General features: G+C 40.2%; 1 protein-coding gene across 1 annotated transcript; it reads left to right on the top strand.

The window, feature by feature from the left end:
* Positions 1 to 1,591: 1,591 nt before the first annotated feature.
* On the top strand, positions 1,592 to 3,041 carry foxg1a (forkhead box G1a). The gene is made up of 2 exons (XM_085767142.1): positions 1,592 to 2,832; positions 2,864 to 3,041. Exons 1-2 carry the CDS (start codon positions 1,592 to 1,594, stop codon positions 3,039 to 3,041), a joined length of 1,419 nt encoding a protein of 472 aa, XP_085623268.1.
* Positions 3,042 to 21,628: the final 18,587 nt, after the last annotated feature.

The raw sequence follows: 21,628 nt of genomic DNA, 5'->3' as shown, positions 1-21,628 counted from the left end.
TAAAAAATAAAAATAAATGGAGCTGAGAATCCAGATTTAAATCCAGTTAGAGACGCGGCGGCCTCCACATCTCCACCAGTCCGTCTTATTCATTCAGCATTTCCTCCGTGTGTGTGTGTGTGTGTGTGTGTGTCAGTGTGTGTGTGTCAGTGTGTGTCAGTGTGTGTGTGTTGTTGTTGAATTCTCCGCCGGGAGGAAACTGACAACAACACACCAACAACAACAACACAAACCTTCCTGGACATGGTGACACCGGCGCCGTTTACGCGCTTTTTACGCGCAGCTTTTACGCACGAAAAGAGGAAGAAGAAGGAGAAGAAGGAGGAAGGAAGGAAGGAAGGAGGCTCCTCGGCTGTGTGTGTGTGTGTGTGTGTGTGTGTGTGTGTGTGTGTGTGTGTGTGTGTGTGTGTGTGTGTGACACTGCAGTAAACAGGTTCGCAGACGCCGAAGGGGAAAATATTTGAATCGGAGGAGCGTAAATATGAGGAGCGGCGGGGATTTGGGTGGATACGCACCGTGTGTGTGTGTGTGTGTGTGTGCGTGTAGTTGAGGTTGTGTGTGTGTGTGTGTGTGTGTGTGTGTGTGTGTGGGGGGTGTTGATAGGGGTGAGTGTGTTTTCTCTACACTGTAAAAAGTGTCAAAAAGAGTCGCTCCGTGCGTCACAGTCTCAGTTTCTCTCTAAAAAACAGATCTCAGATCAGAAATCAAAATCAATCATCTATAATAATAATAATAATAATAATCACCAGCTTCATTTATTCATTTATTTTATCGATTAAATTAAAAAGAAGAGTGTGGATCTAAAATAAAATGAGCTTCGAGCTGCGACACGGAGAGATGCACAAATCCAGATTAATAAAATAAAATAAAATAAAATCTGCAACCGCTTCAAATAAAAAGAAAGAATAAAAATAGGCTATATAATAATAAAAATAAAAAAATAGAAATGAAATAAAACAAAATCCCGCGCAGCTGCAGATTAATTCTCATCTTCTTTTAGGTGAAATAAACATTTCGGGGTGGTGGAGAAACTTTTTGCAGCGTGCTCCGTATTGGTGGAAGTGTGTGTGTGTGTGTGTGTGTGTTTCCCCGCAGCGCTCTGATTGGCTGTCGGCGCAGAGGACGGGTTAATATTTAATCCTAATGCGCCTCCTGGTTGGCTGCGGACGGGGAAGGTTTCCACCAATGTTTGCGCGCTGCTTTTAGTGGCTGCGGCTCCTAATTAATTGCAGCTATCTGTCTCCTATCGATGTGTGTGTGTACATGTGTGTTGTGTGTGTGTGCGTGTGTGTGCATGATGTGTTTCCTCTTTTTTCTCTCCCCCCTAAACCGAACATGAAATAGTTTGTTGGGCTATACTTTTCCTTCTTCCTATCTATCTCTCTATCCAATCCCCCCTTCCTCTCCTCTCCTCTCCTCTCCTCTCCTTCCTTCCTTCCTCCCCGTCCTGGTCCTGGTCCGCAGCAGCAGAGCCAGGACTCTCTGAGACCCGCAGCTGTGTGTGTCTCGTTCCGCAGCAGCTTTTTTTTTTTGCTTTTTGCTTTTTTCCCCCCGTGTTGTTGTAGCAGCTCGGAGCTGCTTCACCTCGGTGATGTTGGACATGGGAGAGCGGAGCAAAGAGGTGAAAATGATTCCTAAATCCTCCTTCAGTATAAACAGTTTGGTGCCTGAGGCCGTGCAAAGCGACAACAACAACAACAGAGACCAGAACCACCACCACCACCACCTACTAAACCACCAGAACCAGAACCAGAACCAGAACCACCACCATCATCACCAGCAGCAGCAGCAGCAGCAGCAGCAGCTGCACCGGCCGGATGAAGCCGAGCACAAGGCTCCAACCGCGGCGACGGTCGCTGCTGCTGCTGCGGCCGCGGAGGGAAAAACCGAACCGAAGAGCGCTGATCTGGAGTCAGAGGAGAAGAAGAAGGAGTCGTCGTCTGAGGAGGAGAAGAAGGAGGTGAAGGACGGAGGAGGAGGAGGAGAAGGAGCTGCAGCAGGAGGGAAGGACGGAGAGAAGAAGAGCGGCAAGTACGAGAAACCTCCGTTCAGCTACAACGCGCTGATCATGATGGCGATCCGGCAGAGTCCCGAGAAGCGGCTCACGCTGAACGGGATCTACGAGTTCATCATGAAGAACTTCCCGTACTACCGGGAGAACAAGCAGGGCTGGCAGAACTCCATCCGACACAACCTCAGCCTCAACAAGTGCTTCGTCAAGGTCCCGCGCCACTACGACGACCCGGGGAAGGGGAACTACTGGATGCTGGACCCGAGCAGCGACGACGTCTTCATCGGGGGAACCACCGGGAAGCTGCGGCGCCGCTCCACCACGTCGCGCGCCAAGCTGGCCTTCAAGCGCGGCGCGAGGCTGACCACGGCCTCGGGGGGGTTCACCTTCATGGACCGGGCCACCGGGTCTCTGTACTGGCCCATGTCCCCCTTCCTGTCGCTGCACCACCACCACCGCGCGGCGGCGGCGGCGGCGGTGGGCTACGGGACCGGGTCCGGCTACCACCCGGCGCACTACGGCACCATGCTGAGCCACCACCAGAACCAGAACCACCACCACGGGGCCTTCCCGGTCTCCTCCTCGTCCTCCTCCTCTAACGGCCTCAGCATGAGCATGGACCGGCTCGTGGGCTCGGACCTGGGCTCGTCCTACGCGGCCACGCACCACCTGACGGCGGCGGCGCTCGCGGCCTCTGCGGTGCCGTGCGGCCTGTCGGTGCCGTGCTCCGGGGCCGCCTACAGCCTCAACCCCTGCTCCGTCAACCTGCTGGCCACGGCCGCGGGCCAGACCAGCTACTTCTTCCCCCACGTCCCCCCCGTGCCCCCCCCCCGTCCCCCCCCACATGAGCAGCACGCAGAGCGGGTCTGGTCTCGGTTCTGGTGCGGTGGTTTCCCGCGCGTCGGCCTCCAGTTCCCCGCAGGCGCCGTCCTCTCTGCCGGCCTTCTCCACGGGACTGTCCGCCGGGGGGCTGTCTGACTATTTCACGCACCAGAACCAGGGTTCGACCCCCAACCCGCTTATACACTGACTAACAGAACCCTAACCCCCCCCCTCCAAGAACTAGAACCAGAACCCCATTCATCCATTCATCCAGCTGCACTGCAAAAACTCCAAATCTTTCCAAGAATATTTCTCGTATTTCTCGTCAAAAATGTTTCATTTCTAGTCAAAACTTCAAAAATTAGACTCATCTCCTATAAAACTCAACTTGTTTTTAGGTTTAGACCTGTGGCCTGTGAATATTCTCATTCATCCAGGTCCTAGTTATTTAAATCAAACCAACTGGACTTGGTTTTATTTGTCTGTAGGAAGACGTTTCACCTTCATCCAAGAGGCTTCATCAGTTCTTGTAGTAAGTAGACCTACACGCATCTGACTTAAAACACTTCAAAACTGAATCTAATTCCATTTAAAATAAGACCCATCACCTAAAAATCAACTTATTTTTATATGTTATGTTATGTTTATTTATTTGATCACATCACAGATACATTGAGACAGTTCCAGTGGACAAACAGATGTTTTGCTTGGGTGTGTTTAGCACAAGTGCTAATTTTCAACACCAGTCCATAGGCGGCTAATCTAAAAATACAGACCATAATATCAACAGTATGAGATAAAAGTACATGACACTACATCATGACAGTAGCAGACTAAAAAACAGAGAGCAGCGACGAGGTTTAGATCAGCCTGGGAATATTCTCATTCATCCAGGTCACTAGTTACCTCAAGGAAATTTAAATCAAAGCAACTGGACTTGGTTATGTGTCTATGAAGACGTTTCACCTTCATCCAAGAGGCTTCATCAGGTCATGTAGTCCGCATCAGACCAGGACCAGTTTGTTTCCGGTTTGTTTCACTTGTTTCAAACACATTTTCACTTGAAATGAGTAGCAATATAGCAATCACACACTCAGCGCTGCTGTGCATACGTGCATTTATTTTTGCAAGCTCTTTTCACTTAAAATAAGACTCATCTCCTATAAAACTCCACTTGTTTTTTAAACCTGTGGCCTGTGGATATTCTCATTCATCCAGGTCAGAGTTATCTCAAGGAAATTTAAATCTAGGAAGACGTTTCACCTTCATCCAAGAGGAAACGTCTTCCTAGACATTGTTTTTAGATCATTTTCACTTGAAATAAGTAGAAAAAACGCACACTCAACGCTGCTGTGCATATCTCTATTTTATTTTTTGCTCAAACTCAAAATCTTTCCAAGAATATTTGTCTTATTTCTTGACAAATATTCTAAGCTAAAAGCTTGCAAGCTGCTTGCAAAAATAGAGATATGCACAGCAGCGTCGAGTGTGCGATTGCTGTCGAGTGTCTCAGTTCAGCTCGTACGGATCAGCGCTGATTTTTTTCACACTTGAAATAAGTAGAAAAATCTGCCATTTTTTTGTGCTCGTACTAAGAAAGAAAAACTTGCTCCACTATCAGATTATTTTAAGTGAAAATATGTTTGAAAGAAGGAAAAAGCTGCTTTTTAATGTGATGAGTCTTATTTTAAGTTAGAATTAGATTTATTTCGACTAGAAATAAGACAAATATTCTTGGTGAGATGTTGAGTTTTTGCAGTGCACCCCTCCACCCCTCCACCCCTCCACCCCCCTTTTATCCACCCCCGCCCCCCCCTTGAAGGAGTGAAAATCTCAAACTGACTCTGGAACTGTAAGTTGAACATTTTACACTGAACATTTACATTGTAAAGAAAAAAAAATTACAAAGTTATTATTATAAACTACTATAGAAAAAAAAGAGGAGAGACTTTTAAACTGCAAAAACAAAAAAGAGCAGCAGAGAAACACCCTGAAGTTTCCAGGTATTTTTTAATATTATTATTCTTATTATTATTCTTATCTCTTCTCTTTCTTCTCTTCTTTCTCTTTCTCTTTCTCCTTCTTCTTTCTGTACATACCGTCTGTTCCTCTCGGTCCGCGCTTCGTGTCTGTATAGTTGTGTCAGTGAAAACAGGAAACAGAGAGGATGATGGGAGCTGCTTTATTTTTCTGTTGTCGCTCTTGTTCTTGTTGCTCTTGTTGTTGTTGTTGTTGTTGTTGTTGTCAGAGGAGGAAGAGGAGGAGGAGGAAGAGGAGCTCTTACTTTTATAGAATGTGTATTTAAAATAGTTTTTTTGTCTAATTTTTGAGATTTAAAAAAAAGTTAATAAGAAGAAGAAGAAGAATACAAATTATTAATAATAATAATAATAATGATATTGAGTCTTCGCCGCATGTTTGCAGTATTATCAGGTTGAGGAGAAGCGGCGGAGCGTTTTTACTTTATTTTATAAAATTTAAACACTATTTTTTTTTTTTTTTTTAATTTTCTAAACAGTTAAAAGTGTTTTTTTTGTTTTAATTATTATTTTATTTTAATTAGTTTTATTTTTAAGCAGAAAGCAAAGCGACTCTGGCTCCCGCCTTTACAGTAATAACCTGAGGCTGGTTTTATTCTATTTTATTTTATTTTATTTTATTTTTTATTTCCCCTCCATCCATCCATTCATTCATTCTTCATTCATTCATTTTTTTCCTCCCTGTTAAAAACTGTTGAAGCGACTTTTCTAGACCAAAGACTCGGAGTTGTGTTTTTATTATTATTATTTTTTGGGATCAGTGTTGAGCAGAAAGAGGCTGATGAAGGAGTGAAGGAGAGGATGAATGAATGAATGAACGAGTGGATGAGTGAGTGAGTGAATGGCGCCTCCTTCACTGCAGAAAATGCATTTAAAGGAGATTATTATAAGTATTTTTTATTATTATTATTTGAACTGATCCTCGTTGAGTTTTTATTTTATTTTTTATTCTTTGGCCTTAATCCGCTTCATCATCTTCATCTTCACCCTCATCACTACTATTCTTATTCTTATTTTATTTTATTTTATTTTATTTCCCAGCGTGCACTTGGCTCCTCTCTGACATCATCTATCTCCATGTCTCGTTCTGCTGACTGATGAATCTAAATGATATTTTATTTTATTTTATTTTATTTCCTCGCAGTGTTTCTTCTGTTTCTGTTGTTGCTTCTTTTTGTTTCTCTGTTTAAAAAAAAAGAAAGAAAAAAAAAACAAAACGTGTCGCCGGTTTAAAAAAAAAAAAAGAGAGAAAAGAAAAGAAAAGAAAACAGAGCGGACGTTCTTCTCCTCCTCCTCCTCCTTCTCCTTCCTCTTCCTCTTCCTCTCCTCCTTCTTTTATTTTTTGTATCTTAGAACCAGAGAGAGAGAAATGTCTGTTTGTGAATTTTTTGCCTTTTGGGGGTCGAACCTGTAAAAAAAAACAAGCCGCGCGCCTCGCCTCGCCTCCGCCTCTCTGTCCTCTAACTGTCGTCTTCTCTGATCTGAACAAAGGTTTTCATGGTTGTGATAATATTGTTATTGCTCTGATTCTTATTCCGTGTTTGTCGCTTATAAAAGTTACAGAAAAAAGAGAAAAAAAAATGTTTTAATCATAAAAACAAATAAAAATAAAAGAATAGGTTACATTCATAACTAACGACAATCCTTTGGTCTTTTTTTGGGTATTTTTTATTTATTTTTTACTCCTGCCGCCGTGACGTCACTGATTGCACCACCTGACTCATTTTTAGATTTTAGTTTTTACTTTGAAATTCACTTTAGATTTTTTATTTAAAACTCTGAACTCCATTTTTTTTCTGCTTCAATTTATTGTGTTTTTCATTTTTTTCCTCGCTTCGGTTTGTCACGAGACCGAGGCGCTGATTCAAAATACAACAACTACTAGCCTATAATAGCCTAATAATAACAACAGTACTAATAATAATACTAATAATACTAATAACACCAATAATATTACCAATAATCAATAGAAAAGATCAATAATATCAACAGTAGCCTATGAGAGATGAAGTGAAACCTGAAGCTGCGGCCTCGACCTCTGACTGCAGGCTGAACCCTCATCATCATCATCATCATCATCATCATTACTATTATCTTTATTATTGTTATTATTACCATTATTAGGCTACGTCATCATCCTGCGCAGTTTCAGCGTCACATTTAGTTTGTGTAGATATTTTTGTTTTGTTTTTGGCGCTTCTGGTTTTGAACCTTAAACCTTTAAAAGGTTTTTTTGCGCGGATACAAGCGGGTTGTGTGTCTGTGCAGCATCTGTGTGTGTGTGTGTGTGTGTGTGTGTATCTCCTTGCTTAGGGGTCAAACCAACTGTGATGAAAGAAAGAAAGGAGAAAAAAGAAAAATTCACCTTAAATTTCTCTGATTTTCCAGACGTTGTGTTTTTTTTTCTCTGCTCTGAAACTCTAATGAACTTTGGTCCTTGAACTCACCTCAGTGTGTGTGTGTGTGTGTTGGACTGTTATACTGAAGCCTTGTTGTTGTAGTAGTAGTAGTAGTTGTTGTTGTTGTTGTTGTTGTGTGATGGGAGTCGTGGTGCCTTCGCGTGTGTCGGAGAAGCGGCTGCTCTCTGTTGTTGTTTTCATGTCTCGGTTTCACGTGTTTGCACCTGAACGCACCGCGGCCTCGGCGGATGTGGGTCAGTCACTTCTTCTTCCTTTTTTTTGTGTGTTTTGCTGGAATTCTTCTCCTGCTGCACATGTTGTGTTGCTGCTCCTTCTGGGATGGATGAGGACGAGGCCTTTATGCTGCTGTGTGTGTGTGTGTGTGTGTGTGAGTCTCTGTTCTTTTGCGCGTTATTCTGTTTCGTCCATAAACACGAACATCTTCTTCTTCCTCTCGTGTTTTTATTTGATATTTTATTCAGTCGTGAAACTAACACCGTTTTTTATTTTATTTTATTTTGTATTCTTATTATTTTGTCCCTCTGAGCTTCCGTCTCATGCGCGCAGGTTCAGGACTCGGAAGCGGATTTTCTTTTCTTTTTTCCTTCTGTCTCATTTTTAGACGAAACTTTATTTAAATCTTTGATCTATTCATTTTTATTTTATTTTATTTCCTTATTTTTGGTGATTTATTCTGTCTGGATGTGAAGCTGTGACGTTCGAGGTCAAAGGTCAAACCAGTGCGTTTTGATTTAGGCTACTCTGCTTTAATATAACAATAATAACACAAAAAAAACCCAGAAACCTTTTCTCTTCTGGTCGGATTTCACCGGAAATCACCGTGAACATTAAAAAAAATAAATGAATAAAAGCCCGAGAAAAAGCCAAAAAGCTTAAAAAGCTTTTATTTTGACAGCTGCTGCAGGTTCAAACACCTCCGAGCTGGAGGAAGATGATGAAGATGATGAAGATGATTGTGTTGTTACCTTTTATTTCTCTCTCTTACACACATACACACACTCGTCACAGCTGCACAACATCTGCACATCTTTGTGTGTGTGTTCTCAGACGCTCGGCTTCGGGTTGTGTTTGTGTTTGTGTTGTGATGATGAGCTCTCAGTTTTCCCATGATGCTCTGGGAGGAAACTGTTGCATGTTGAGGATGAGTTGTTGTGTGTCTGAGCTTTACTGGATTTTAAGGCAGAAAAGTTTCAGACTTAGATTTATTTTTTAAACGAAACCTCTGGAAACACAGAATCTAGTTGATTTGCATCAAATTTTTGAGTCTGAAGTCACTTTTTTAATATATTTTTTTAGCTTTGCACGAGTAGAAAAGTGAATATTTAGAATTTCTGGTGATAAAATGTGCAGAAACAACCGGAGAATCAAACATGTGTCCAGATCTGAAAAGCAGCTTCTTGTTTTTTTTTTGTTTTTTTCTTCATCAGGAGCCAGAGACTAAAAAAAAAAAATTAACTTCAGCTTCAAAACCCAAAACGTCCAAAATCAGGTTTTTAAAGGCAGGAAAAGTCTGGAAACTTTGAGCGTTTTGGCAGCGACGGGAAAATAAAACTAAATCTATCTGAGAGTTAATGAAGAAGAGAAGAGAAGAGACGAGACGAGCTGCTGCTGCTGCTGGCATCGAACCCCCGATCACTGCAACGTCCAACTCCCAATCAGGTTTATTAACCAACTGTCCAGGAAGAAAGAAGGAGGGGAAAGAAGGAGGGGAAAGAAAGATAGAAAGAAAGAGTAGTAGTAGTAGTAAACCTTTATTTAACCAGGCAAGAAATGCTAAGAATACATTCAGGGCAATGGCCTGGTAGGAGGTGAAAGACCTCCTAAGGGGTAAGGGAGAAGAGAAAGATAGAAAGATAGAAAGAAAGAAGGAAAGAAAGACAGTAAGAAAGAAATAAGGAAAGTAAGAAAGAAAGAAAGAAAGAAAGAAGGAAGGAAAGAAAGAAAAATAGAAAGAAGGAAGGAAAGAAAGAAAGATAGAAAGAAAGAAATAAGGTTAAGAAAGATAGAAAGAAAGAAGGAAAGAAAGACAGAAAGAAAGAAGGATAGAAAGAAAGATAGAAAGAAAGAAGGAAAGAAAGATATAGGAACGAAAGAAATAAGATAAGAAAGATATAGGAAAGAAAGAAATATAGAAAGAAAGATAGAAAGACGGAAAGAAAGAAAGATAGAAAGAAAGAAGGAAGGAAAGGAAGACAGTAAGAAAGAAAGAACGATGGAAAGTAAGAAAGAAAGACAGAAAGAAAGATAGATAAAAAGAAAGATAGAAAGAAGGAAGGAAAGGAAGACAGTAAGAAAGAAAGATGGAAAGTAAGAAAGAAAGAGAAAGACGGAAAGAAAGATAGATAAAAAGAAAGAGAAAGAAAGAAAGAAGGAAAGGAAGACAGTAAGAAAGAAAGAAAGATGGAAAGAAAGAAAGAAGGAAAGAGAAAGAAGTAAAGAGAGGATACCTCCACTTCCTCCCCCTCCTCCCCCGTGTCCTTCTGTTGCTTCTTTTGTCTTTTGACTGCTGGTCACCCCATTTAACATGGGGCCGATAGCATCAGCCTGACGGGGATCTGGTTCCCCGGCACGGCCATTGTTGGGGGGTGAGGGGGGTGAGGAGGGGTAAGGGGGGGTGAAGAAGGGGGGGAGGAGAGGAGGGGGTGAGGGGGGGGTTCTTCTTGCGTTACAGTCGGACTCGTTTAACTCACAGAACCTCCCTTTAGGAAACGAACAAATTGCTGCTGAAAGTCGCTCTTTGTTGTCTGGACGAGCTGATCTGAGAGCAGCCGGGGCCGCCGACAACAAACAGCAGCGAGGGGAGAAAAGAGAGCGCGACACTGATCCAGGATCAGACGGACGATAAGAGCTGCAGCCGTAGAGGAGGAGGAGGGGGGGGGGGGGGGGGGACCAGAACCAGAAGAGAAAGAGTGATGAGCAAAAAATCTAAATCTTACCAAGAATATTTGTCTTATTTCTAGTGAAAACAAATCAAATTCTACTTTAAATAAGACTCATCACATTAAAAAGTAGCTTGTTTTTAGACACTTTTTACTTCTTTCAAGCAGATTTTCACTTGAAATAAGTAGAAAAATCTGATAGTGGAGCAAGTTTTTCTTTCTTATTACAAGCACAAAAAAACTTGCTTTCACTGGCAGATTTTTCTACTTATTTCAAGTGAAAATTAGTTTGAAACAAGTAAAAGTCTCTAAAAACAAGTTAATTTTTAGGTGATGAGTCTTATTTTAAGTGGAAAGAGATTAGTTTTGACTAGAAATGAGACATTTTGACAAGAAATAAGACAAATATTCTTGGAAAGATTTTGAGTTTTTACAGTGCAGTTGTACAGTTTGTTTTAGGATCAAAGTAAAAGTTTAAAAAAAAGTTGAAAAATCGATAAAATCCATCACCGACGGCTCCTGAACGCAACGTTTCCTATAAATTCATGAAGCTGGAAACATTTTTCTCAACTGAAAATATTAAAACGTACAAAATAAAAGATAAAGATTTGGTAATGATGACGTTTCTTCTCCCGTTTCTCAGTGATTCACTTTAAACTTCTGAGCTGTTTCCTCTGAAGCTGCAGCAGAAACGCTCAGACTCACAGAGAAATAGTGAATATTTCCATATTTTGACTCCAGAAGATGTAACTTGAACTCATTAAACCAACAACTGGACTGAACCGGGCTGAACCGGTCTGGTCTCTGGTCTTTGAACACACCCTGAAACCTTAAAACCAGGAAGTTGTGAATCTGTTTTCACACTGCGAGTGAATCAGTGTTGTGGGTTATCTGCCTCTCTGTTTGTGTGTGTAGTTGTGTGTGTGTAGGAGTTGTGTGTGTGTGTGTGTGTGCGATAACCAACTGATCGACTGGGTCTTGTGATCAGAACCTCTGTGGGTCACTCTGGTCCAGATGTGGAGGCTTCAGGCGGCTGCAGGGATTGGCTGTCGGTGTGTTGGTGTGTGTGTTGGGTTAAATCCTCTGGGTCAAAGCGTTTGGTTTTGGGGCCTGTCTACTTCCTGGAGTGGATGTCTTATTATTATGGCTCACATCTGTATTATTATTATTATTATAGTAGTTTTTATAGTTATTGAAACCTTTGTGTTTTTTATTGTGAATTGTTTCCTGTAATATAATCCATGTTGCACTGCAAAAACTCAAAATCTTTCCAAGAATATTTGTCATATTTCTTGTCAAAATGTCTCATTTCTAGTCAAAACTAATCTCTTTCCACTTAAAATAAGACTCATCACCTAAAAAACTTACTTGTTTTTACATCATTTTCACTTGTTTCAAACACGTTTTCACTTGAAATGAGTAGAAAAATGAAAGCAGGTTTTTTGAGCTTGTAATAAGGAAGAAAAACTTGCTCCACTATCAGATTTTTCTACTTATTTCAAGTGAAAATCTGCTTGAAAGAAGGAAAAAGTGTCTAAAAACAAGCTGCTTTTTAATGTGACGAGTCTTATTTTAAGTAGAATGAGGTTTGTTTTGACTATAGAAATGACATTTTGACTAGAAATAAGACAAATATTCTTGGTAAGATATTTGATTTTTTTTCTTTTTTGCAGTGTTGCGTTCACTGTTGCGGAGAAAAAGTAGGAAAAAGGAGCAAACACTTTTGTCAGAGGTTAATTTTCTGTCTGTGCAGCTGGGGGGTCAGTGGGGCCCCGAGCTCAGTGCTCTGCCCCGGGGCCCCACAGGAGGTCGGACCAGCCCTGCACTCACTGCTCAGTGTGTGTGTGTGTTGTCGGTGTTTTGGTGGATAAAGTTGTGTTTTGAACCTGATGCAGGTGCGCACCGAGGGGGGGCGGGGCTCCTGTCTGAGGGGGCGGGGCCACAAAACAGCTGGAAGTAAAACACCAGCTTGTAAATGTTACAGTTTGTAGATTTAAAGTGTTGAAGAGTTGATGTTTTAATCATTGAGTTTAAAAGTCACTTCCTGTCTGAGTGAGAACAGAATATAATAATATTTATTTATCATGATTATTATGGGGTTTATTCTTGAAGCCGGTGAACCTGAATGCACCGTGTTTACTTCAGGTCCCTGTGCAGTGGAAGTTTAAAGTAAAAACAGAAAACGATTAAAACTGATTTCAGATAAACTTTAAATTCCCTGAGATTAATTAATGTCACAGATAATCAGAGGAAAAAGTAAAAAACTAAATGTTTAAAATGAATTAATGAAATTATCTTAATGAGAATAATGATGTCTAAGCTGGTGTGTGTGTCTGTGTGTGTGTGTGTATTTGTTTTATTCTGCTGTTTGACTGATCAGGGAAATTCTATTGGAAATATGGTAATATAATTATAAAATACAAAATAAATATAAAATTAGTTGTGCCTCCATCTTCATCATCTTCAATCTTCATCAGTGTGTTTTTATTATAAATGTAGTCAAACCGTTTTTACCACTTTACATTGATAATTTCCATTTAGATAAAAAAACCATTGCAATAATAATAGCCTAATAATAATAATTAACATGTTATTGAAATCAATAACCAATAATTACAAATATAAAATCTTAAAATATAGCAACACACCCTCATGAACAGCTGATCGATTTTATTTCCTGTTTCTCATCATCCCAGATTCGTTTATTGATCATTTACTTCATTTAAATGATCAGTTCACCATGGCAACGAGTGAGATGAATTATGATTTGTATTGATTATCTCAGGTCCTCATGTTATTGATTAATATCCATCATCTTCAGCTGCTCTGTCTCAGTCGTTCGCGGCCTCGGCTTCATGGTGCAGCTCTTTGGTTCCCACTCGCCGCTGTTGCCGGGGGGACAGGTGTTAATGTGACAACGTGTCGGGCGCACGTGCACTGCTGCGAGCTGAGAGAGGATGATGATGTGACGATGAGTGGAAGAAGAAAACAAAACAAAACAAAAAAACACACACACAAGGTTTGGTTTCTGATTTGATGTGTTTTTTTAAAAGTAAAAAGAAAAGAATTCATTCATTCATTTATTTCAATCAATAATCAATATTTAGTTGATTAGTTCAGTTGAGGGAACAAAACAAATCCTTTAATTCCTCAGCAGAGGAAATGATCGGTTTATTAATTGATCAGTTTAGATTTATTTCCTGTGAATTTCAGATGAAACCAGATCATTAAAAATCTAAAAGAGTCTGAACATTTAAATATAAAGATAAATAAATCAGGTATCAATAACATTTGATTCAATTGTCCACAGAATAAACCCTCCTCATGATGTTTGATTTATTTTTTGTAGCCATCTATTTATCCGTGACGTTTTATCTTCATGTCATTTTGATTTTTAGATTCAGTTGAAATAAAAGCTGATGGATCGGTTGTTAAACCTGATGATCAATTGATCAATAAATCAGCTTCAGTTTAAAAACAGATAATTATTTTTCTCTTTAAAAAAAAAAAAATTCATTTCTTTGCAAACTTCCTTTAAATTTCAGCTCAGTTTTACCTAGTTAATGTTGCAACATAAAAAAACAACGTTTTTATCAGAAACAATCAGAGTGATATTTTCCTTTTTTTGGCGATGAACCTGAACGCATCGTCAGAAACAAACCAAACATGTTAGATACTTTCAGTTTTTCTCTCAGTGTTCGTTCTCTGCAGCTTTAAACAACTCAGAGGTCGACAAAGTTTCACACACACACACACACACACACACACACACACACACGCAGGGCTGTTTAATGTGAACTGGTCTGGCTGGTGTTGCGCGGGTCTTGGTGCTGCTGCTGCCATGTGACCTCAGAGCGGCACAGACGCTGATCTGAGGCCAGAGAGCGGGATATAAATACTGGAAAATAATTAGGATTAGTGTATAGTGAGATGGTGTGTGTGTGTGTGTGTGTGTGTGTGGATACAGAGGGAATGTGTGTGTGTGTGTGTGTGTGTGTGTGGAAGTGTCCAGGTCTCCATTATTTTCTTCAGCCTCGTCGGGCCGGCTGTCGATCAACCACGATTAAGATTCGGGGGAATGTTGACCGCTCCGTTTTTCTTTCTGCTTTAAACAGCTAATCTGGATTTGATTGGTCCAGATGAGGCCCCCCCCCCCCCCCGGGGTTGGTTGGTTGACCACTGGACACACACACTAACACACACTAACACTCCTACACACACACACACACTAACACACACACATAGTGAGCAGCAGGAGCCCCGGCCTTCACTGTGGTCACTTCAATGCAGCAAAAAAGTCTCAGAAAACATGCAGCAGGGCCGGATTTACCTCCACCAGGGGCCCAGAACACTCATGCATGGGGGCCCCCTGTGTGTTGGCCCCCCCGACCCCCACCCCACAGCGAAAAACACAGACAGGACATTGATAAATAAGAGTTAAAGGTGTACAGAAATGGCCGTTTGTCCTGTTTGTCGTGCCGAGTTTTCACGAGTTGCCGCACGAGTTTACCCGAGTGAGGAAAACTAATTTGATTGGTCGTTATCGAGCGGTTGGGATATTCAGTGTTTCGCTCGGTGTGTGTGTGTCTCAGACGTTTGATGGACGGATGACGGATCCAATATCAGTGGCTGGTGAATCGTGAGCAACGTGACGTATAATCCGTGCGCCTGCAGTATCCAATGTGAAAAAGAAAATACCGCACTTTCATCCCGGATTTAGTCGAAAATAGAATTTTGCACAAAGTTTGGCCTACATCGTCTGATAAGATGAGTTATTACACTAATGTTAAGACCCAGAGTGGAATCAAATTCATTTTTCTTTTCTGTACAGCTTTAACATTTTCTAAAAAAAAAACTATGAATGAAGTATGCTTTCCCGTTGTCATGACAACAGAACCAGGTTGATACCGGTTTAAAGACGGCTCGTGGTTAGCGCGTTAGCTCAAACCCTGACTCAAAAAAAAATCACCTGTTGAAGACAAAAACAAAACAAAAAAGCAGAGCTGTGACGTCACACTGACATCACAGCTGTCACATGATCAAAACCAGGAAGTCAGATACAAAACCAAGGGGGGAGTTGTGAAGACCACTTCTACGTTCAAAAAGCTGCAGTTCCCCGTCCGGCCTCTGGGGGCTGAGACCAGAAGGGAGCAACTCTCCATTGAGCCCCATGTTAAAACACTTTAGACTTTACAGCTTAAAGGGACAACCAGGAGTTTTGGAAAAGCAAAGTGTTTTCTCACTACATTTATGAGCCTCCGCACCGTGAAATTCTTTGACCGGCGCAAGACAGACTCATGTTTTCATTCATCAAGAATTAAAGTCAGAGGTTGGAAGACGATCACATACCGTCGTAGTTCCCACCATAAACGGAGATTCATACGGCGGCGTTATTCTCATGACTCGCCATGAAACCGAAAGTAAAGAAACGCTGGTCGGCTCGCCCAGCATTTCCACCACCACTAATAATAACAAAATAACCATAGAGACAAAACCATAGATTTATCTAAAATGGAGCCATTAACAAGTGGTAACGTAGATTCATCCACATTAATATGAGACTTTTTTATTGTCGCAGAATTTTTCGTTCTGCCGATGCAGAAACTCCTCGTTGTCCCTTTAAAAAAACATATTTACAGCCTGGTACATTTTATTGTTTTGGTCTCTACCGATAGTTTCCACCTCCGTCAACACTGTGTTTGTCCCACAACCGGTTTAGTGTAGTTTAGGCTTCAAATTCGTGCATAAATTATGTTGAGTGACAACCGCCGCACCTCTCCAAATATGGCAAGTAGACTCCACCTAAAATCCAAGATGGCGGCGCAGTTCAAATCCCCGTTGTAGCGGCACAAAACAGACTCCCCCAAACCGATGGGCGACGTCACGGTGCTACGTCCATTCTTTCTACAGTCTATGAGCAAAACTGGCAACACAACAACTAGTAACAAACCAGTGAAGTAACTCCATCAGTCACTCAGTCAGTCAGATGGAGATGTTTGTGTTTCACTGCAGCTCAGGTTCCCGGGCCGAGGCTGCAGGATCAGGATCAGCATCGGGATCGGGACCAGCACCGATCACTCCGATTGATTAACCAGATTACGTATCTGACACAGTGACGAGGCCTCGGGGCCGTTTCCTCGTTTCCTGCTGCTCAGCTGGACGTCTGACCCCGAATCCTGACACAAAATCTGTCTGACAAACTTTTCTTTTTTTCTTTTTTTTTTTGGGACTGTCCCTGAATGCATCAAGAGTTTTGGAGGATCCCAGAGTCTTTTAGTTCATTTTTTAATCTGGTTTTTTAACCTTCCAGTTTTATTCCTGTCTATATTCTGAAGGTTTTTACAGAGGGGATTGTTGATATATCATTCACAGCCTGATTTATACAACATTTTATTACTAAAAACATGGAGAAAATAGATTTTTTTAGGGCTGGTGAAAGTATTTTCTCATTTACAGAGTGATAAAAAAGAGATATCCAAAAACCCCTCTGTAAAAACTTCTGACTCTAATATGTCAATTTTGAAAGTAACTTTATCCATTGTTCAGATTTCTGTTCTGGAAATATATCCAAATTGGCACATATTTCATTAGATAGATAGATAGATAGATAGATAGATAGATAGATAGATAGATAGATAGATAGATAGATAGATAGATAGATAGATAGATAGATTAATACATTATTCATCTCTAAAGGGAAATTCACATTAGTCAGGCAGCTAAAAATGACACAAAACATGTTAAGAAGTATTGTATAACACAATTGCAGCAGGAAGAAATAGGTCAAATTCAAGGCTTTATGAAGGATTAATGAAATTAATCTGTTTGGATCTAAACATGAGGAAAATCCAGTTTGACCGATATAAACAGGTTTATATCTGATTTACACATTCATATATAAATATCATATGTACTGGTGTGCAAATATAAAATACCATTGATAGGGTATATTTTCATATTGCATATATATATTTGTAATATTATTCTATATTTTATTCTTATAATCCAACATAATGATAAACCAGGAACTGATAAATGATTGGTAAGTGATCGGGTCTCATTCTGGTCCTGTAATCAGATTTGATTTCATCGGTGGGATAAACCTAAATATAAAATAGAACTAATCTTTATTATCCATCTATAATGTTTCCATTAGAAACACACCAACACTCAATGATCCGGGGAAACAGCTGCACCACATCTGGCCCAAACTCAATATAATATAAACACATTATTAACACCTCCTGTACAACCTCTTATTGATTATTCACACTCATTATTACACTTGTATAATATATAACATAATACATGTTATTAATAGAGAAGGTTTGATCCAGATGTTTTAGACTGATTTTGTACAACCTGGCAACCCAGGCATTCTTATTAATACCTCATAACTGCTGTATAAGATATTTATTAACCTTTAATTAAGTGATTAATTACAGCTTATAAAGCATTTGTTACTGGTAGCTCACATTAGCTTGTAGCTTTAAGTGAAAATGTGAAAATCCCGCTGTAAAACAAAATAATACTAAAGTAAAAGTATTAATAATTAAATATACTTTGATTTCACATTTTACACATGAACAGGAAACTTTATACCTTTATTGATTATATTGTAGCCTATTGTTTTAATATTGTTAGCCATCATACACTGTAAACACCGTGTTTGTTAAATCTAGGTTCATTCATGTTTTTTTTCACCAGCGGAGCTGAAGTTCGGTGAAAGTTGAACATGAGACTTTATGATGTAAAGTATAAGACCCAGTGTGTGGTGGAAGGGTTGTGTGAGTGTGTGTGTGTGTGTGTGTGTGTGTGTGTGTGTTATAATACCTCATAACTGCTGTGTAAGTTATTTATTAACCTTTAATTAAGTGATTAATTGCAGCTTATAAAGCATTTGTTACTGGTAGCTCACATTAGCTTGTATCTTTAAGTGAAAATCCCGCTGTAAAATAAAATAATACAGAAGTAAAAGTGTTAATAATTAAATATACTTTAAGTAAAACTGATTCCACATTTTACACATTAACAGGAAACTTTATACCTTCATTGATTATATTGTATCGTTTAATAACGGACGAAAATTAGCCATCATGCTACCTCTGGAATATTTACAAAGTATTGATATTGAAGTTCTTTAATATACTAAATACTAAATATAATCTGCACTAAGCATAAAATATAAATTATTAATATAAATCACTTAAAGCTAGAGTGCTAACTCCAACTAGCCTGCTACACTGTAAACACCGTGTTTGTTAAATCTACTTTCAGGTTCATTCATGTTTTTTCACCAACGGAGCTGAAGTTCGGTGAAAGTTGAACATGAGACTTTATGATGTAAAGTATAAGACCCATGCAGTGTGTGGTGGAGGGGTTGTGTGTGTGTGTTATTAATACCTCATAACTGCTGTATAAGACATTTATTAACCTTTAATGAAGTGATTAATTGCAGCTTATGAAGCATTTGTTGCTGGTAGCTCACATTAGCTCGTAGCTTTAAGTGAAAATTGAGCTGTAAAATAAAACAATGCTTAAGTAAAAGTATTAATTAAACTTGCTTTAAGTGAAACTGATTCCACATTATACACATGAACAGGAAACTTTATACCTTTATTGATGATATTGTATTGTTTTAATGTTGTTTAATAACGGATAAAAATTAGCCGTCATGCTAACTCTGGAATATTTACAAAGTATGGATATTGAATTCCTTAAATACACTAAATACTAAATATAATCTGCACTAAGCATAAAATATAAAGAGTTAAAGGCCAACTAGCCTGTTACACTGTAAACACCGTGTTTGTTAAATCTACTTTCAGGTTCATTCATGTTTTTTCACCAACGGAGCTGAAGTTCGGTGAAAGTTGAACATGAGACTTTATGATGTAAAGTATAAGACCCAGTGTGTGGTGGAGGGGTTGTGTGTGTGTGTGTGTGTGTGTGTTGGTGGGGGGGGGTTGAGGTGGTGGTGTTGGGCCGGGGGTTCATGTGAACGAGCAAGAAAACACTCGACGGGTCGTGAATAATCGTTTTAATGAGTGTGTAAAAGCAGGCGGCTCGGTGAGGGCCTGTCGGGTTAAACAAACTCACTAAATCCGATTGTCAAAGTGCAAAGTGGTGTCGTTTCAATTTGCCCCCCCCCCCACCCCCCCTCCTCTCAAATCCCCCTTCCTCCCCCCTTTCCTCCCCCCTTCCTTCCACTCTTCCTTCCTTTCCTTGTCTTTGGGGCGACCACCACCTCCTCCCTCCCTCCCTCCCTCCCTCCCTCCCTTCCCTCGTCGTCCCGGTTCAGTCCTGCCAATTACGAGACATAATAATATTTTCTTAGACCTGGTGTGATCTTTGGTTTCGTTGTTTTAGAGCGCGCGCTGATCCCCGTGCGCTCGGCTGCTCCTCGTCAAAGGAGCGTCGACGGGGACGGATCAGCGGCGAGCAACTTCCTTTTTATCTGCTCACAGCAGCGTTTCATCTTTTCACAGCACACGGCGTCTTCTTATTAGGGAGCGTTTTTATCTCCTCGCCCGCCACCGCCACCGCTGGTTCCTTCTCCTGCTCCTGTCCCAGCTGCTTTAGAGGTTTACACTGTAAAAAAAAGAAGAAAAGAAAAGAAAAGAAAAGAAGATAAAGTCTGCACGGCTAAATTTAGTTTGTCAGCTTCAAACAAAGTCAAGTTAAACTTTTATTCCCGTCAGAGATTAGACGGTTAAACTTTGAACCTGACGACTTGGAAAGTGTAGAAACTTCACACTCTTACAGGCCGGGAGTGTCGAGGCGACGTTGGGCCGCGATTGAGCCGGAGTTTTTACAGTGAACGGTCTTTAGTCAAGTTTTAGTTTGTGGAAATTTGAAAAAAAAAAAAAATCCCAACCTAAGGTTTAACACTCGACCAGTACAGTTAAAAAAACATATATGATTTATTGTATTAGCTCAAATATATGATGATAAATATTCTTTCATTGAGTCAATGTAGTAGTAAACCTTTATTTAACCAGGCAAGAATTGCTAAGAATACATTCTTATTATAGGGCAATAGCCTGGTAGGAGGTGAAAGACCTCCTAAGGGGCAAGGGAGAGGGGGAGTAGAACATTAAAATATAGACAATAAAAGCACATATGACAACAGTGACACAAGAGAAAAGAAGAATAGAGACAGTAGGCCTATAACATATAACAATGACATATTAATTTGATGTACAGTGACATACAACAAGTTATGTAAAGACATTGATACTAGACGACCATAAAAAGATGCCACACTAAGTCAACAGTGAGTCCTTGGCTGCCGTCGTTGTTGTGGTTTGACTGGTGCAGTGTGATTTATTTGGACTTGACTGTTTGATCAGACTTTCTGGGTCAAATCCAACAGGTCCAGTTAAAGTACAGGGCCGGCCCAAGCCTCCATGGGGCCCTAAGCTAAACCTTTATTTTGCCCCCCCCTCTATTACAGCCAATAATACTATTTCACTTTTTACTCTGTCATTACGAATCATCATATCCTGGCAGGTTTTTTTTTTTTACCATCTATGGTTTTTATTCTGAAACGGCACCAGATTCAGCTAAAAGTAGCAGCCTGGGGTCGATTTACATTTAATCTTCTAATTGCTCTAGTAGCTACTGGGAGACTGAACGTCACCTATAGGTCGACTAAAAGCAACAGAATAAACCAACAGACGTGAATGCATTGACTGTAAACACATCATCTAGACTGCAACAGAAAAGTGCAACAACAATTTGAAATGCAACAATAATTCAAGTTTTTTTGTAATTACGCAGTGTTTCTCTAAGGGTCGACAAAAGTAACGCACTACAATTTAAAAAAGTTTCTTGCCTTTTGGGGGCCCCCCAATAGTCATGGGGCCCCAAGCAGGAGCTTAGTTTAGTTTAGTTTATTTGTTTATTTCGGGCATGTCAATTAAATCATCATCATCACACTTCATCTTAGTTCAATAATACAATCCACATGGCCGAAAGGGAAAGCAGGAGAAGCAAAAGCTGATCTAGTCCCACCCCCATTACCCACAGAATAAAAATCTTCATCATAATCTTTTCTTTTCTTTTGCTTTTTACATTTTGACATAACATGTTACAGCAGTAGACTATACAAAGCTGAAGTTTAGCTCTAGACATACAGATTACGTGTGTGTCTGCACATGTGTCCATATTTGTCCATCATGAGTGAACAACAGTCTTGTCTTGTAACCTGGCATGTCACAGAGTCACAAAGTGGTCCAATCGTCAGAGAGCAAAAGTCCAGTGTATTTTTTATTTGTTGGGATGGTTGAATTAGCACCCTAAGTTATCTCCACCTTGTTGATACACATTATAACAACATCCTTCTATGCACAAGGTTCGAGCAGTTTAGGTCGGTTCAGAACCTTCCATCCTCCTTGAAATGAACATTTTCACATCTTCTAAATCAAGAAGAAACTTCAAACGTCAAAGATCTGT

This window comes from Trachurus japonicus, chromosome 22, assembly GCF_045865225.1.
Source record: "Trachurus japonicus isolate A0001 chromosome 22, Traja_1.0".
In the NCBI taxonomy this organism is placed as follows: domain Eukaryota; kingdom Metazoa; phylum Chordata; class Actinopteri; order Carangiformes; family Carangidae; genus Trachurus; species Trachurus japonicus.
Note: the sequence above shows the minus strand (reverse complement) of the source record. Positions and strands in the feature narration are given on the sequence as shown.

Excerpts from the sequence above, each read along its gene's own strand:
- foxg1a (XM_085767142.1), top strand. The coding sequence starts at position 1,592 with ATGTTGGACATGGGAGAGCGGAGCAAAGAGGTGAAAATGATTCCTAAA. Across the intron at positions 2,833-2,863 it reads TTCCCCCACGTCCCCCCCGT|CACGCAGAGCGGGTCTGGTC; the intron begins GCCCCCCCCCCG and ends CCACATGAGCAG.